Source organism: Balaenoptera borealis (genome assembly GCF_965194805.1).
Source record: "Balaenoptera borealis genome assembly, chromosome: 20".
NCBI classification, from domain to species: Eukaryota; Metazoa; Chordata; class Mammalia; order Artiodactyla; family Balaenopteridae; genus Balaenoptera; species Balaenoptera borealis.
In genome coordinates, this window is record NC_138879.1 from 10,942,937 (window position 1) to 10,960,059 (window position 17,123).

A 17,123-nucleotide genomic window follows, 5' to 3' on the forward strand; every position below is an offset into this window, starting at 1 on the left:
TCTATATGTGGTCAGGTGAGTCCATACAGATTCCTCATCTTGTACATCAACTCTAAACACCTGCTCAGACTCGCCGCCCAAGGCTCAGGCAGAGAAGGGCGTGCCGTTCAGATTGGATAATGAATTTGGGTCCTTTCTGTTCTTTCCTTATGCTAGCTGTATGACTGAAGCTACCGCAGGCAGACGTCGAACGTAGTTGCAAGTGACCTGATTTCTCTCCTCTCTGAGGATGTCTTTATCAGTTCAGAAGATTGGAGTAAAGGACATGCTTCAGATCAGATATCATCAGACAGCTCATCAAAGCAGATTTATTAGAGATGCAAGACCAGGTGCCCAAAGGGTACGTGGGTGGTCGGTAGCATCAAAACCAACAGCACCGAATTGAATGGGAAAAGATTTCCTATATTATTGCCCCAATTTTTTTTTTTTTTTGGAGCGAAAAGTATGTGCCTTCTTTTCTGTGCATTGGCCTCATGGATTGTATCTGTATGAGATTGTATTCATCAACCTAATACAGATACAATAGAACAGTGTACAATACCATGTACACAAATAAAACCACTGCTACTCTCCACTGCTACAAATCCATCACGTTTAAAGCCATCCTCCCCAACTGTACCACTGTATGAAATTAATTCACTAATCTTACAGGAGAGGATTCAGGCCTGTAAATAACAAAATTGGGGACCCTCAGCCAGATGTGGGGGGACAAGTTAAAATCTCTACTCCAGATTTGTGTTGCCAGGCAACCTGATCACCTTGGTCCCTGGACAGCCCACAGGGACCCAGCATCACACAAAGTTACAAAGATAAGAATGTAAATATACCTAAATGGAGAATTCCACTTCTGCTTATGATTAGCTTTCCACCTGATGGCCCACATACACATGGAACCAGAAAACAAAACCAAACGTTTTTACCAATCTAGTTAAATGTGAAAAATCCAAATGATGGTCATTAATAATAATTTAAAATTTATAGTAACAAGCACTTCAAATGTGCCAGGTACTAGGTATTTTAGATAATTGTTGCAAGAGAACTTTGTGGTAGGTGGTATTACCCCCATTTCACAGATGCAGAAAACAAGGCACAGAGGTATTAAGTCAGTACTATGTACCAGGGTTGGTATTTGAACCCAGCAGTCTACATTTGGAGGCCATGTTTTTAACCAGTGCACTGAGCTACCCAAAGCCCGAGGCAGGGAGATCAGCACATTTGTAGGTAAGGTTCTGCAAACCCAGTGGCTGTCTTCTCAGATGCCTTTACACTGAGGCCTAGGGAGCTCTTTACAGATTAAACTGAACTGATATTAGCAGCTAGTGGTGACATGGATTAGTCCCCACTCTCTTGCATGTTTATGAATCACTTGGCAGAGTGAACCATGTTATTTGTCTGCAAAAAGGGGGGCAGGGAGAGTGTGTGCATGTGAATCATAGGGGCCAGTTACAAGAGGGGAGGCAGCGTGGTACAGTGGTTTTCTGGAGCTGAATCATCCTGGGCCCAAGGCCTCTATTACTGTCACTCCTGGATGTGTGAACTTGGGGAATTTACTTTAAGTGTCAGTGTTCCCACCTGTAAAATGGGGATAACCTCAGTACTGACTTTATGGGTTTGTTTAGTGGGTTCAGTGAATTCATGCATGATAATCAGATGCTATTTACACAACAATCATCATGTCTGGAGGATTAAAAAATTCCACTGATAAGAACTTTCCTTAGTCATATTCTGAGACTGCTCACCATAAACACTCCACAAGCCAAGCGTACTCAGCAGAGAACGAGCCTCCGAATACCAACAATGAATAGCCATGAACGAGCTTCACAGTTAATACTAAAATGCATTCCTAACCTTAATAATCCTTTCTTTGCAAAAGTTTTCCTGGTTCTTAAAAGTGTTTAATGTTTGCTAATCAATTAAACATTACTGTTTCTAATGAGGAATTTCTAAAACTAACACACATTTTTTAAAAGTTCTCTAATCAATCTGTGACAGATTTAGAATGGAATTCACGAAACTGGACCTTTGCACCTGCCCTTTGATAATATGCTCCATCACATGGCTGTTTTTTGAGAACCACTTCCCTCTTCTTTCCAAATTAAAGAATTGGTGCCTGCAGGTGGTAAAGAAAGGTCGGTAGGACCAGTCACAGGGGCTGGCCAACCAACCCAGCTTCTCCTATGAACTTGAGGAGGCAGTAAAACAAACTTCACGGTAAGGAAAGTGAACGTATTAAGTCGTTTTCTATTTCTGAATAGAATCTGAACTAGATTGTGGCCAACATATGACACCAACTTCCGAGTGTGGGAATAACAGGATTTCAAGATTCACCGCTTCTGGCAGCGTTCCTTAGGTTATATTTAGCAATCTTAAATTGCCTATTTTTTTTTCCTTTTTCTTTTTTTCTTTTTCTTTCTTTCTTTTCTTTCTTTCTTTTTTTTTTTAAAGAAAAGAACAGGAGGAAGAGCCCGTTCCTAAAGGAAGTGAGTTTCCTGACATGCGGCTCTTAAACCGCCGGACCACCCACCCTAAGGCCGGGAATGCTAAGCGCGCGCGCTGTGCGGGTGGAATGCACACTTTAGGGGGCTGTGTCGGCGAACGGCGGGCCCCTACAACTTCTCATTCGCGTGCTCTGACGACCAGCCAGACAAAGACCGCAAGTTCTCCGGCCCAAAGCTCCAGACAGGCAGAGACCGAATCTTCCCGAAGTAGGCCCACTCCCGGCCCCAGGGGCCCGCATCCGCCGCGGAGAGGGGGCCCAGGGATCTCTCCGCGTGATCCGCCGTGCTCCTGCCCGCCCGGCTCCTGCTCCGGCCCTGCACCTCTCTGGGCTGCGGCCAGACTCCGGCCCCTCCCGGGCCCCGCGGCTGCAGGCCCACGCGCCCCGCGCGCCCCCACCCCGTCCGGCGGAGGGGCTATGCCCGGTCCCCCGCGGGCCCCTCAGACCCCGCCCCCGCGGCCCCCGGCCTGCCCCAGATACCCACCCGGGTCCCGCACCGGGGGCCGGATTCGCGCCGGCTCCCGGAGCCGCCGCCGCCGCCGCCACTGCCGCCGCCGCCTGTGAGGAGCGGTGGGGCGGGGACGCGAGGCGAGGCCCAGCCCCCGGCCCGCCCCCCGGGCCAACCCGGCCCCCGGCCCAATCAGGCCAGCCCCCCAACCCCCAGGTTCCAAACGGGCTCCAACCCGGCCGCGGAACTGCCCAAGTCACCTTCCGCCCTCCGAGCCCAGGACCCGGCCCAGCCGTCCGCATCCCATTCCGGGCCTCACCGCCCGCCTGGGCCTCCGGCCCCAGGACTTTGCCCCGGAGGGAAGCCCCGAGCCCCCAGAATGAAGGCAGAAGCCCTAGGACGCTCCACGTGCGTGCTCGCCCTCTCTGTTCCACCCTCTGCGTTTGTTTTTCCTATTTTGAGGTAGGAAAAGAACAACACCCATCAGGAGGCCACGGGGCATCCCTCTTCCGCCAAGAATTATTCGCAGGAACCCCGGGAAAGGGTTGCTGAGCCCCCCAGGTCTGGAGATGGATAGGCGGGCACTAGGAGGGGTCTCGGCATCCGAAGGTGCAGCCGGCTCCGGAGCCCCTCGTGCCCCTACCTCCGCCTGCCACCCTCAGGGCACTTAGCCGTCCCAGGTCCCCGGCTCCCCGAGTGCCCTGCGCGATCCCCCGGGGAGCCGGAGTTGCCCAGCTGAACGCACGTTGACATGTTTGTCGCTTTACAGAAACTGAGCCAGGAGGGGTAGAGCTCGGTCTTAGAGATAAAGATGGAGAAAATGCGTATTTATCCTTTAATATATTTACATAGTTAGATGTTCTGTGTTTCTAATGCACATAAATGGCACAAAGGCCGTCCGCCCCGCACGCCCTGCGCGTGGTCCTCGCCAGCCGGATGTTGACGGCGTCGCGTAGCAACGGGAGATGGCGGAGCCTGGCGGCCGGGCTGGCGGGTAAGCGGGCCTAGGGACGTTGGGTCTCGCAGCGGCCCCCACGCCTCCCCCTTTCTATAGCCCCCTAGGCGCCCCTTCCCTTCCATGTCCCTTTCCCCTCTCCTCTGCCCCTGCCATCCCCACCCTCTGGGCCTTTCCTGCCCTCCCCGGCTACCCCCACATTCCTGCGCGCCCTTCTCCCTTCTCACCTCGCGTCCCTTTGTCCTCTCCCGTACCCTCCCCTTTTCCCCTCGCTCCGGGCGCTCCACTCGCTGAAACCCGGGACTTGCTTGTCCCACAGTAACCATGACAACCACTGTGCTTGGTAGTCCCTGCTGCAGAGCCCTGAGAGCAGGGGTCTCTGTACTGGATGCTGCCACAGCGAGGTGCTGTGAGAGGGAGCACCAGCCCCGCCTCCCGCCTCCCTCCCCCTCACCAGGGTTGGAGGTGGCAGGCGATGGGCCGGGGCCCCTGTGGTCAGGCAGCCCCACCGTGAATGCCTTGAGCACACAGATAGACCGTAGTAAGGTAAAAATACAGCCACCAGGCCTCTGTTCTCTTATGCTTTGTTTAAAAGGATAGAAACTATTTTAAAGAATTTAACCTTTTACATTAGACACTGCTGTATTGTTTCTTTTTTTCTGTTTTTTTTTTAAGGTAGGTCTACATGTACTGACGTGGAAAGAAGTCCAGATCACAATAAATGAAAAGACTAAATGCAAAACAGTATATATAGTGTGATCTCTAATTTGGGTGGGTGGGTGGCTTTAAATGCATAGAAAAATATTTGAAAGAAGATACCCTTAAATCTCTTACTTTTACCACTGGTTATCTTGAGAAGGAGAGGAGAAGTCACAGGGGATTTTCATTGTCTGTCACATATTTCTGTATTAGTTTTACTTTTTAAAAAAATATAGTTTTTTTCTAATTAGAAAAAAAACAATTTTAAAATGTGACATTCTTGTACTAGCTACATCATGGGGAAATTGGCACTTCCCTGGCGGTCCAGTGGTTAAGACTCTGCACTTCCACTGCAGGGGGCACGGGTTTGATCCCTGGTTGGGGAACTATTATAAAATCCCATGTGCTCTGAGGCATGGCCAAAAAAAAAAAAAAATTCACGGGGAAACTAACCAAGAGTTTCTAGAGTATTTGTCCTTTTTGTACAATTTTCTCTTATTTTGCGTTTATTTTCCCCAGTTTTGTCACAGACAGAGGTATATTTAAGGTGACTTTTCTGGCGTAATCTACCTGTTCCTTTAATGTTTCGATAATTGCATTTTTCATTCATTCTTGGAGTGACTCTTTTGTGCCACGTGACAGGCATGATCTAGTGCTGGTGTTAATGACAAAGTCATGGCCATCAGCCTAGAGGGAAGGCAGATAATTAACGAGTAAATAAGTAAATATACAGACATCAAGGAGGTGATAAATGCCAAGAAAAAGAAAGATGTTATTTGAGACTGTTAAATTGTTTCTCTGCCACCAGGTCTCACCTGGAAGGCAAATCTTCTGAAGGAGAAGAGGACCAGAATCATGAAGGCAACAGGGTAAAGTTCCTTATGGGGTGAATTATTCTGGGCTGTATTTACTAAGAATTAAAGAGAGTTCAGACTTTCTCAAGAAAATTGTACGATGATCCTATGACCTCGCTCTAGAACAGACTCAAGTCATTTGCAGAGAAGCTCAATTTCCTTCCACCCCATTCTGAAGTGTTGGTGGCTCTTCAGGAATGCCTCGGATATCCTACAGTTAGATTGCCCTGAGTTTTTCAGAGGTCATTTCCTGTAATGAAGGATGCAAAATAATTACCAAAAACAGAGAGCAGATAAATTAAAGCATGAAACATAATCTCCTAGCGATGCTCAGTGTGTAGCTGCAGTTTTCCCATCGGTGTAATTACCTTATTAAGAATAAAACCTCACAAGACCCTTTATACTTTGTATCCTGATTTTTTTCCTGCTACATGGCTACAGGTATCACCGATAGAGAAGAGCAGTGACCAGAGAAATGAAGAAACTGAGGGTGCTACAGAGCATTCTGAAGGGGAAATCAAAAATGATGGGGAAGTCACAGCCCAGGGGAAAGATGAAGACGATGAGGAAGTCAAAATCCAAGGGGAAATGGAAACGGAAGAGGAATTCGAATTTGAAGAGGAGTTAGAATCTGATATTGAAGCCACGGCCCCTGAAGGGGAAGTCACTTCTCCAGATCTGGCTTACTCAGACATCAGTCCTGGGGAGGTGGCCAGAGATGAAGTTGGCCCCACACGCCGGCATGAAAGAGCAAGGAGGAAAACAGGTCTTGAAGACAGAGAGGCCCCCGGCCCATCCAAATCCAGAGGAGTGGGGGTCATCTCCACAGAGCCCTCCCAGCAAGTATCAGGCTCATCTGAGCAAATGGACCAGGAATCGGTGAGTAGCCTGAGGTCTGTTTTACACAAGTGTTTTACTGCTCAAGTTGCTTGTACCCCTATGTGAGGAACTCAGGGTACACTATAAATAATTCACATTGCAATCCCTGTTAGAAATGCCTTAGTAAACTTAGGTCTCAGGATCTACTATCAAATGCCAAGAGTGTCTGGACCCTCCCTTGCTGTTCCCAAACCCAAGTTGGGAACATTCCATGTAAGGGCATCTAGGTGTCCAGTCTCTAGAGCAGCACTGTCGGAAATGCTGACGGAAATGCTCTTTATCTGCTCTGTCCAATATGGTACCCATTACTCACATGTGGCTATAGCGCACTTGAAATGTGGCCAGGGAGATGGAGGAACTGAATTTTTAATTTTTTGAAGATTCTAATTAATTTAAATTTATATAACCAATTGTTACAAGTGGCTGCCATACTGGACAGTGCAGTTCTAGATAATGACAATAGTTACATTCATATAATTTTCATTTTTAAATTTTTTTTAAAGATTTTTTTTGTGGACCACTTTTAAAGTCTTTATTGAATTTGTTACCATATTGCTTCTGTTCCATGTTTTGGGGTTTTTTTGGCCAAGAGGCATGTGGGATCCCAGCTCCCTGACCAGGGATCGAACCCGCACCCCCTACATTGGAAGGTGAAGTCTTGACCACTGGGCTGCCAGGGATGTCCCCTCATTTTTTAATTTTTAAGCAAGCACAGACTTACAGAAAAATTGGAGTACCGTAGAAGAACTTTTAATTTTTTTAAGCATTTGAGAGTAAGCTGTCGATCTGATACCCCATTGCCTCCCAATGCTTCCATGTATGTTTCCCACAAACAGCAATATAATGACTATCAAAATCAAGAAATTATATTACATTACCCAATCATCCTCAGGCCTCCTTCACCAAATGTCCCAGTAACGTCTTTTATAGCAGAGATCCAGTTCAGAGTTGCCTGTTGCCTTCAGCTGCCCAGTTTCTTTAGTCTTCTCAATCTGTCCTTGACCTTGATGACCTTGACACTTTTAAAGGTCACAGGCCAGCTATTTAGTAGAATGTCCCTCAGTTTGGCTTTGCCTGGTATTTCCAGGTTTCCAGGTTTGGTTTGTGATCCTTCGGCAGGAATGTCACAGAAGGATGCTGTGTTCTCCTGGTATCCTGTCAGGTGATGCATCATTTCAGCTTGTCCATTATTGATGATGTTGGCTTGGATCACTTGATGAAAAAGTGTCAGCCTTATCCACTGTAAAGATACCCCTCACCCCTAGGCATTTAAGAAACACTGTGTGAGAAGGTGCTTTTTTGGTTTAAGATAGGAAAGTGAATATTTATTTCAAATGAGAAAAAACAACAACAACAGATTACACCATTGTTTTAGGACTTCTTACTTCTCTCAGCAATGTGTACTGCTGTTGCACATCTTTTGTCAGGTTTATCCCTATATATTTTGCATTTTTTTTAAAGAATTTGTGGAATATTTTATTTTATTTTTTATTTATTTATTTTTTTGGCTACGCTGTGTGGCATGCAGGATCTTAGTTCCCAGACCAGGGATCAAGCCTGTGCCCCCTGCAGTGGAAGCGTGGAGTCTTAACCACTGGACCACCAAGGAATTTCCTATTTTACATTTTTTGATGCCATTATAAATGGTTTCCAATTGTTTGTTGCTAATTTATAGAAATACAATTGATTTTTGTATATCAGTCTTATATTCGGCAACATTGCTAATCACCCTTGTTGGGTCTAGTAGCTTTTTTTTTTTTTTGTAGAATCCATAGGACTTTTCACGAAAAGGATTGTGTTGTCTGTGAAAAAAGGCAGTTTAACTTCTTCCTTTCCAATCTGGATGCCCTTTATTTCTTTTTCATGTCTGATTGCACTGACTAGAACCTCCAGTACAATGTCAAATAGTAGTAGTGACAGCAGACATCCTTTTTCCAGATTTTAGGGGGAACGTTTTCAATCTTCACAGTTGCATATGACGTTAGCTGTGGGTTTTCATAGATGCCTTTTGTCGGGTTGAGGAAGTTCCATCTATTCCTAGTTTGTGGATTTTTTTTTAATCATGAAAGGATGTTGGCTATTGTCAAAAGTGTTTTCTGTGTCTATTGGGAGGATCATGTTTTTTTCTTTTTTAGTTTGTTAATTTGGTGGTTACATTGATTGATTTTCAAATATTAAAACAACTCTTCATTCTGAGATAAACATGGGAGGGATACTCTGAAACTATGGTAACATCCATTCCTCATTAAACTTTCAATTTATTCATGTAAATTTTCATATCTGTATGGACTCATTGTTTCCATATGGGAACAAATGGGAAACTCATTGTTTCCCATTTCATTCACTGTGTTATAATTCATTACTATCATTATTTATATGGAGGCTCAGATTGTTCCCAATTTGACCAGTGAGCCCATTCAAATTGGCCTTTGTGTCTTTCTGACACATCAGTACCATTCTTTTTTTTCTCTTTTTTTTTTTAACCACCATCATCCTTTAAGCACTTTCTTGTTCTCTGGCACAGACTGCCCCAGCCTGAGTACCAGACATTTCTCCAGGAGCTTGGTTTCTTTTCACGGAACCCTCGACCCCAAACACACCATACACATACACACATACAGGTAGCTCACATCAAAACGTCTCTAATTCCAATCCACCATTGACATGGTTCCTGCTAGTTTTCTCCCCTTCTATATTTTAACTCCTTTTTCCAACAGTAGGAGACCTGGTCCCTATTATCCTTAACATATTATTAATTTGATCAATCCCCCAAATATAACCCTCACTGCACTTCCCTGCCCCCGTGTGGACACTCCTCACCCCACTCAGGCTCAGACACACACCCTCACTGGGCCACCCTGACTGTGGACACCCTCATCACCTTGTTGGGCCAACCCCACCCAGGCCAGGCCCCAACTGTTTGGGCTGTGACTCTCCACACCGGGACCCCTCCTCAGCAGGCCCAGGCCTGACATCTGTGCTATCATGACCCACCTCGGGGACAGTCTCTGGAACCTGCTCTCCTCACCTTGTCCAGGCTCATCAGCCCACACTGGGCCAAGCCAACCTGTTGGCTTTAGGTTTGATTGTTCTAGAAGGGAAGTGAGGGGCAGGGCGGGGCAGGAAGAGAATGCATAACATTTCTCCATCATGGACTCTGGGCTGGACACTTCAATGGCTTTGACATGTGTTGTTTCAGTGAATCCTGACAACAACCCTGTGAGGTGGGAACTATTATTATCCCCATAGTTCAGGTGAGGAAACTGAGGGGCCAAGGGACTTCCTTGCCCAGAGGCATGCAGATGTGATGGCAGACAGTCACTCTTGCTCTGAACAGTGAAGTGACAATCCCTCCCCACCCTGTGAAACCTCAAAGAGTTAATAACTTTAGAGAATGACACAATTCGATATTCGATGAGCCCTAATTAAGCTTTATAATTACAAATGACAAGTACATGATCAAAACCACTTTTAAGAATTTAACACAACAAAACAGTGCCCTCCTTTCTAAGATAGCCAGGACTGGGAATTCCCAGGCAGTCCAGTGGTTAGGACTCTGCTCTTTCATTGCCAAGGGCCCAGGTTCAATCCCTGGTTGGGGAACTAAGATCCCACAAGCCGTGAGGCATGGCCAAAAAGTAAATAAATAAAAGATAGCCAGGAGTGTTGAAGTATAGGTCACTTGTTGAGCTGTAAAACCAATTTCCATCCTCGAGTCTAGTTTCTAGAAAACTCACAAAGAAACAGTCTCCAAATTTGATCAACCAGAAGGGCAGAGACAAGCCCAAAGAGAGAACCCTATTTCTCTCCTCTCAGCTCTCAGTCTTTTTTTTTTTTTTTTAATTATTAGCACCTTTAATTATTATTTATTTATTTTTTGGCTGTGTTGGGTCTTCGTTTCTGTGCGAGGGCTTCTTCTAGTTGCCGTAAGCGGGGGCCACTCTTCATCGCGGTGCGCGGGCCTCTCACTATCGTGGCCTCTCTTGTTGCGGAGCACAGGCTCCAGACGCGCAGGCTCAGTAGTTGTGGCTCACGGGCCCAGTTGCTCCGCGGCATGCGGGATCCTCCCAGACCAGGGCTCGAACCTGTGTCTCCTGCATTAGCAGGCAGATTCTCAACCACTGCGCCACCAGGGAAGCCCTCAACTCTCAGTCTTAAGAAGTAACTTAATAGTGGAGTAGGAGCTGCTGTGTCATCGGCGTGTTCTGACACCTCATTGACGTCTCATTAGGAGAAGCCCTTTCTGGACACCCCAGAGGTGGGCTTTGGACTCTGGGCCCCCATTAATGTCACTGTGGTTCTGGATGCCTCAGAAATCATTTCTAGAAGCAAGATCACCTGAGGAAGTACAATTAGAAAGAACAGGAGCTGGGCGTTGAGATGGCCCTTGGCTGGCTGTGCGAACTTAGGCAAGGGCTTCAGCTTCTGTGAGCTGCTTCCCCTACAGATGACAGAAATGACTGGCATCCACCTTGCAGGGTCTTGTGCAGGGTCATTGTCTGTTGTTACTAATGTTCACCTATTCATCAGCAGCAGTAATTACTGTCAACAATAATCATTGCAAGAGTCCCCTTTAGAGCTAAAATGGAGCCAGGTGCTTCTATTGAGGGAAAACCTTTTCACATGGAAATGTCCCTAAAGTGAAACAGCTTGAAAGAAGAGAAGAAACAGCCCTCTTGGGAGACCCTGGCCGGGGCTCAGGCTTTCCAGCCTCCTTTTATAAAGAGGATGCTCAGAGGTGTTGCTTACCATCCTTGGAGAGAGCAGCATTTGGGAGTAAAGAAAGCCACGTCCAGCGCACACCCATGCCTCAGCGTTTACACTTTGCTACAGATCTAGACAGAAAGAGACCACTCCCGGATTCCTCATGGGGGTGGAGGTAGGTGTTTTCTGTTTTGACCATTTGCAAAAGCCAAATGTTATGCAAACAATATTCTATTTTTTAAAAAAATAAATTTATTTATTTACTTGCTTATTTATGGCTGCATTGGGTCTCTGTTGATGCACGCGGGCTTTCTCTAGTTGCGGCGAGCGGGGCAACTTTTCGTTGCGGTGCATGGGCTTCTCATTGCGGTGGCTTCTCTTGTTGTGGAGCACAGGCTCTAGGCGCGTGGGCTTAGTTGCTCCGCGGCATGTGGGATCTTCCTGGACCAGGGTTCGAATCCGTGTCCCCTGCAATGGCAGGTGGATTCTTAACCACTGCGCCACCAGGGAAGTCCACAACTATGTTGAATTGAACACTGTAATGAATTAACTCCTTAGTCCTGACTAAACCCTCATAAATTCAGATTTGGTTGTTTTTGCTCTAAAAACAATCCCAGGGAGCGCTCCGGCAGAAGGTCTTTCCTCTGGGGGCTCAGCACCGCCTCGGACAGAGCCGGGGGAGCAGCGACACATCCCTGGACTTTGACGAGCCGCCTCTGGTTACAGAGGGCCCCTCCACACAGGAGCCAGGTATTGTGGGACAAGCCACTTCACGTGCCCTTCTACGCGAGGGCTGCCACTCATTCACCACCTGTTACCTTGTTTCCTGTTGGGCTGTGAGCCAAAAGATAAAAATATCATTAACGGATATGGATAACACATGTGGAGCATTTTTCTGTTTTATCTCATTTAATCCTTACACTAACCCAGTGAGGTAGGCACTGTTCTCCATTTTAGAGACCCTAAGAGTCATTAAGTAACCTATCCGTGTAAGTGGCAGAACCAGGCCTGGACCAAGATCCGGTGACGCCCACAGCCCTGGCCAAATGTCTCACTGCCTTCTGGTCTCAGGGAGGCTCACCCCTAAACATGTGTCTGCTGAGTTTCCAAGGCTTTCCCGGCACACCCCTGTCTTTCCACTTGGCTCCGGTATCCCAGTGTTGAGTACGTGGCAAAGCAGATTGGGTTTTTTTATATTCCATATGATGGGTGTGTGTGGATAGTCCAGCTAACAAAGCCTCACATCACTCACAAGCGACATGCAGACAGCACACATCTAAAGGAGTTAGAAACAAAACAGGATCTCTCCAGCTCAGGAAGGGAGAAAAGTTGAAACTAGAGCCTCACTGATTTCTTTTCAATCATATCTGTTTTCCATTAAAAAAAAAAAATCTAGTCCATCATTAAGAAGCCACCTTTCTGTTCACTATTTATGTATTAAAAAGTATCAACAAAATGTGTTTCCTTCTTGTCTACCTTTAAAGGGCAATCCTTTCTACAGAATGTGTTGAATCAGCTAGTAGAAAATTCATGAGCAGAAGACCCTGTGAATAGCACTTGTGAACCCTAAGCCAAAGGGGTGCCTTTTGTTTCTTTTTTCCATCATGTTGCACGAAACTGGGCGTCAGCTTTGCCTGATAATTCTCCAGAGAAGCGCTCTCTCTATTAACTCCTCAGTGATGTTTGTTGTTCCCCCCTACTCGTCCCCCCAGAGCCTGATGCCCACCCCAGGGAAGGAGCCACACCCTCATTCCTGGACAGGATCCAGCAGTTAAGCATGGCCGAGGAAGGAGGCCTGGTGGAGAGTGTGGAGTCTGAGGCCAGCGACGAGGCCGAAGAAGACAGATCCCAGCTGGTGGTTTTGGACCCAAACCATGTAAGGAAACATTCTGGAGTTTTGCTTTTGCCCCATGCAGACGAAGATGGACTTAGAGACACTCCTACACCTGCCCTGTAGGCCCTGCCCTGCCCTGCCCCGAGTCTCCACAGCCCACCCTCCACCCGGCAGATGCCACACTCAGGTCTCACCTGCTCCCTGAATGGTTTATCTGCAGGGTTTGAGCTGCCACCTTGTAAAGTTTATTATCCCTTTAAGTTCATTCATTCAGAGTCAGCATTTCCCAACCTCCACACTATAGACATTTGGGGCCGGATCACTCTTTGTGGTGGGGACTTCCTGGGCACTGTAGGATGTTGAGCAGCATGTCAACATGCAGCCAGAAATGTCTCCAGACTTTGGGTATTGGGTGAGCGCAAAATCACCCCCACTGATAGCCACTGCCTTGAGTGTCCCACCCCTCTGGCAAGTGGGGAGGGCAGGTCTTGATTGGATGAACCTCTTTGGAAAGACTTGGTGCTCCCGGTACCACGGGAAGGATCAGGGTTGCACTGGGAAAAGGGGCTGAGGGTTCATTTGGTACTGGCATCCCAGGCACTGCTCATCACTGCCCTCTGGCCCCAGGGATTAAACCAGGACCACTGCCCCAGCCCACCCTGTCATTTTACACTCAGGTCCTTCAGTGCCTAGGATGAGACCACAAGTGCCTTGAATTTGTGGCTTCTGGAATAAGAATCCTGGGCAGAAGTAGGGAGCACCCAGCGTGGAAGTCATTTCTGCCATCCTCTGCCAAGAGTTGTGGCAATTTAGGCTAAGCCCTGGAGGGGACAGCACAGTAACCGGCTGTGCTCTTCCACTGTTTTAGCCCCTGATGATAAGATTCCAGGCTGCCCTGAAGACCTATCTTAACCGGCAAATAGAGAAACTGAGGCTGGAACTTCAAGAGCTGGTACGTACCTGTCCCGCCTTCCACCTGGCTGTGCACCCACATCTCCGTGACCCAGCTTCTCTCTCTGGTGCAGGGCGTGGCCACCAAGCAAAGCCGAGTCCAGCGGCAGGAGCTGGGGGTGGACCTGTACGGGGTCCAGCAGCACCTGGCCCGCCTGCAGATGCAGCTCGAGAAGAGCCACGACCGCCACTCGATCACAGCGTGCGAGAGGCAGAAGAAGGAGGAGGAGCTGCAGAGTGTGCGCTTGCTCTACGCCAGGACCTGCGAGACCGCCAACAAGGAGCGCAAGAAGCGTAAGGCGGCCCCGTGTCCTCGCAGGTGGCCCCGTGGCGCGGCCCCGGGTGCCATAGAGACCCCAAGGGGCATCCTCACATGCCATCGTATCCCTGAATGCCATTGCAACCTGGTGGGGTGTTCCCAAGTGCCATCATGACCCCGAGGGTTGTCCCCACGTGCCATCACAGGGCTTCATGAAAGGCAAGCTGTGTTCCTGTACTGGAGGGGTTCCCAAACTTTTGGGGGAAGGAAGACATAAATGTCTTAAAATGCACCTAATTAGGCAAAGTAGCAAACACTGAAAGCCGGTAGGCGGGGTATTTGGAGTCAGAAGCGGGAGAGGCGGGCTTCCCTGGTGGCGCAGTGGTTAAGAATCTGCCTGCCAAAGCAGGGGACACGGGTTCGATCCCTGGTCCGGGAAGATCCCACATGCCGCGGAGCAACTAAGCCCGTGCGCCACAACTACTGAAGCTCGTGCGCCTAGAGCCTGTGCTCCGCAGCAAGAGAAGCCACCACAATGAGAAGCCCGCGCGCAGCAACAAAGACCCAATGCAGCCAAAAATTGATTAATTAATTATTTTAAAAAATGCTGGAGAGGCTGGTGGGCTGCTGGGGTTGAAGATAGGGTATCCAGAAGGCAGGGAAGAGCGGGAATGGGCAGAGTTTAAATAGGTGGGGAGGTATAGGTGAGGCCAATCCAAAGCACAGGAGCCCATGGTCCAGAGCCCTGCAGCCCCAGGATGTGTGGCAGATTACGCGGAATAGGTGGCTTTGGAGCAGAAGAGACAGTGAGGGTGCGACTAGTCACCGTGCACTGTTCCTACCGAAGCAACAGCTCTGCACGGAGCAGAGGTCGTGGGCCACAGTGAACAGTGTGGTCACAGCAGGTTATTTCAGTTTTTGTGCTTTTTCATGTTTCCAACTTTCTTTATCAACTCTGTATTACTATTATAATGGGGAAAATAACCTAAAAGAATTTGGGAGAAACCAAAATCACACGTATATCCCAACTGTGGATGGAAAGAAGCATTTTGGACCCTGAGAAATGCAGGAGAGTTTTCTGGACAGAGTTGGGGAAGAGCACCCCTCTCTGAGTATCACCAAATTAACAGAATCTACCAAAAAGAGAAGAGCACGACATTCACACTAAAACAATGGAGCCACATCCTCCAGATATAACAGAATTTAGACCAGTCTGAAAGAGGACACAGGTCCCCCACCCCCTCCACACAGGAGAAGTGAGTGCCCACCAGCACCCCTCATCAGATCCTCAAGGTGTGGATGGGCTTCTAGAAAGATCCAGACATCTTCGTGGACACTCTGTCCTTTCCGGAAGTCACCAGGGAGCAGGAGCAGAAGCTCCTGAATTCTGGGCAGAATTCCAGAAGCAAGGACCCACCTAATGGCACCGTTTCTCCCTTCTTCAGACTAAAGAACTCGGGTTGCGGTCCCAGCCCTGCCTACCAGGTGCCGCCACTGCACTGTCCCGTAGGTGAAACGTGGGGCTTGGCCTCTGGAGAATGTCCACAGTTGACCTCCTCACTTAGGAGGGGCGTGAAGCCCACCAGTCAGTAAACCTTCACATCCAAATGTGAGTCATCAGCGTCAATCCCCAGACAGGAGAGCGGACGCCTCCACAGACACAGACCGGGTTCCGAAAACATAGCATACGCCAGCTGGTGTTCGACATGAGATTTTAGAGGACATCTCATCAGTCAAATGAGAACCAACTATTAGGGAAAAGGATACTCGGAATTAAAAAATAGAATCACCTCCCGCACCCCGCCCAAAGTACTAAATAGGCAAATCAGCACTGCTGGAAATTGAACAATTGAACTTGTGTACTAAAAGGTCAGTTTGAGGAATTCTGCCCAGAATTCAAAGCAAAAACCCAAAGTGATGGACGTTTTGAGAAGGAGATAAAAGACATGGACAGTAGGTCTGGTAAAGTCAGTATCCATGAGATAGAAATTCCAGGAGATTAGGGGCATTAACCAGTGACATCAGAGGAAAACATTTGCGTGAGTTCAAGAAAGATGAATCTTCAGATGTAAAGACTCATGGAGGGCCAGATGGGTGGAAGAAAAAATAAACATGCCTAGACATAGTTGGTGAAATTTTTAAATTCCAAAGGTAAAGGGAAAAAATGCCATAGAATTACAGACAGGACAAAACCAGACACTTCCTATGTTATTTAACCCACAAATGGGTGGAAAATTTGGGAAACTCTTCCCAGGCTTTTTTTTTTTTTTGGCTGCATTGGGTCTTTGCTGTGTGCAGGCTTTCTCTAGTTGCAGTGAGCAGGGCTATTCTTTGTTGCAGTGCGTGGGCTTCTCACTGCGGTGGCTTCTCTTGTGGAGCACCAGCTCTAGGTGCGTAGGCTTCAACAGTTGTGGCACGTGGGCTCAGTAGCTGTGGCTCGCGGGCTCTAGAGCACAGGCCCAGCAGTTGTGACCCACGGGCTTAGTTGCTCCGCGGCATGTGGGATCTTCCCGGACCAGGGCTTGAACCCGTGTCCCCTACATTGGCAGGCAGATTCTTAACCACTGTGCCACCAGGGACACCACACCCCCACCCCCAGACTTATTTTACAATGTTCAGTATAATCCTTACTGCAAAAGCTTACAACGTACAAAAACAGAAAACTATAAAGTGGTCCTACTTATGAGGTGTAAAAATCCTAAATAAAATATTAGCAAATATTAAATTTTTACTCAGCAACAAAAGATTAAGTTCAGCAATATATGAAAAGAAAAATACTTCCTAGTCAAGAGGGCTTAATTCTGGAATAATTTGAAATTAGGAAATCTACTGATTCATTGCATTATATTCTTAAAGGAGAGAGAACAAATAGATCTTCTGAGTGGATGTCAAATGGGTGTTTGGATAAAACTCATTGTCCATCCTAAACTAGGGTAGAAGGAAAGTTCTTTGTAAGTATTTATCAGCCACTAACAAGGCAGTTTTACTCAGAGGAAAGCCCTGGAGTAATCATAGTTAAGGAATGAGACGAGGATGCATTGTT

The 17,123-nt window shown here is 47.6% G+C and overlaps 2 protein-coding genes across 9 annotated transcripts in view; one reads left to right on the forward strand and one right to left on the reverse strand.

Moving 5' to 3' along the window:
* The window catches only part of TBC1D16 (TBC1 domain family member 16), an 83,672-nt gene extending 80,591 nt beyond the window's left edge, over positions 1-3,081 (reverse strand). For 3 of the 4 annotated variants that reach the window (XM_082372812.1, XM_082372813.1, XM_082372810.1), the window contains exon 1: positions 2,982-3,081. The gene's annotated coding sequence lies outside the window, so the exon portion shown is untranslated. The remainder of the gene's footprint in view (positions 1-2,981) is intronic. The other variant, XM_082372811.1, reaches the window with a different exon arrangement.
* A 117-nt stretch (positions 3,082-3,198) lies between these two features.
* CCDC40 (coiled-coil domain 40 molecular ruler complex subunit) overlaps positions 3,199-17,123 on the forward strand; it is a 43,496-nt gene continuing 29,571 nt past the window's right edge. The window contains exons 1-8 of one of the 5 annotated variants that reach the window (XM_082372800.1): positions 3,199-3,407; positions 3,798-3,939; positions 5,408-5,468; positions 5,895-6,332; positions 11,654-11,786; positions 12,749-12,912; positions 13,739-13,822; positions 13,896-14,115. In XM_082372800.1, the coding sequence (XP_082228926.1) occupies positions 3,911-3,939; positions 5,408-5,468; positions 5,895-6,332; positions 11,654-11,786; positions 12,749-12,912; positions 13,739-13,822; positions 13,896-14,115 (1,129 nt within the window). In that variant the 5' untranslated portion in view covers positions 3,199-3,407; positions 3,798-3,910. Of the gene's footprint in view, positions 3,940-5,407; positions 5,469-5,894; positions 6,333-11,170; positions 11,212-11,653; positions 11,787-12,748; positions 12,913-13,738; positions 13,823-13,895; positions 14,116-17,123 lie in introns of those variants that run through there. The other 4 variants (XM_082372799.1, XM_082372801.1, XM_082372798.1 and 1 more) reach the window with 4 other exon arrangements.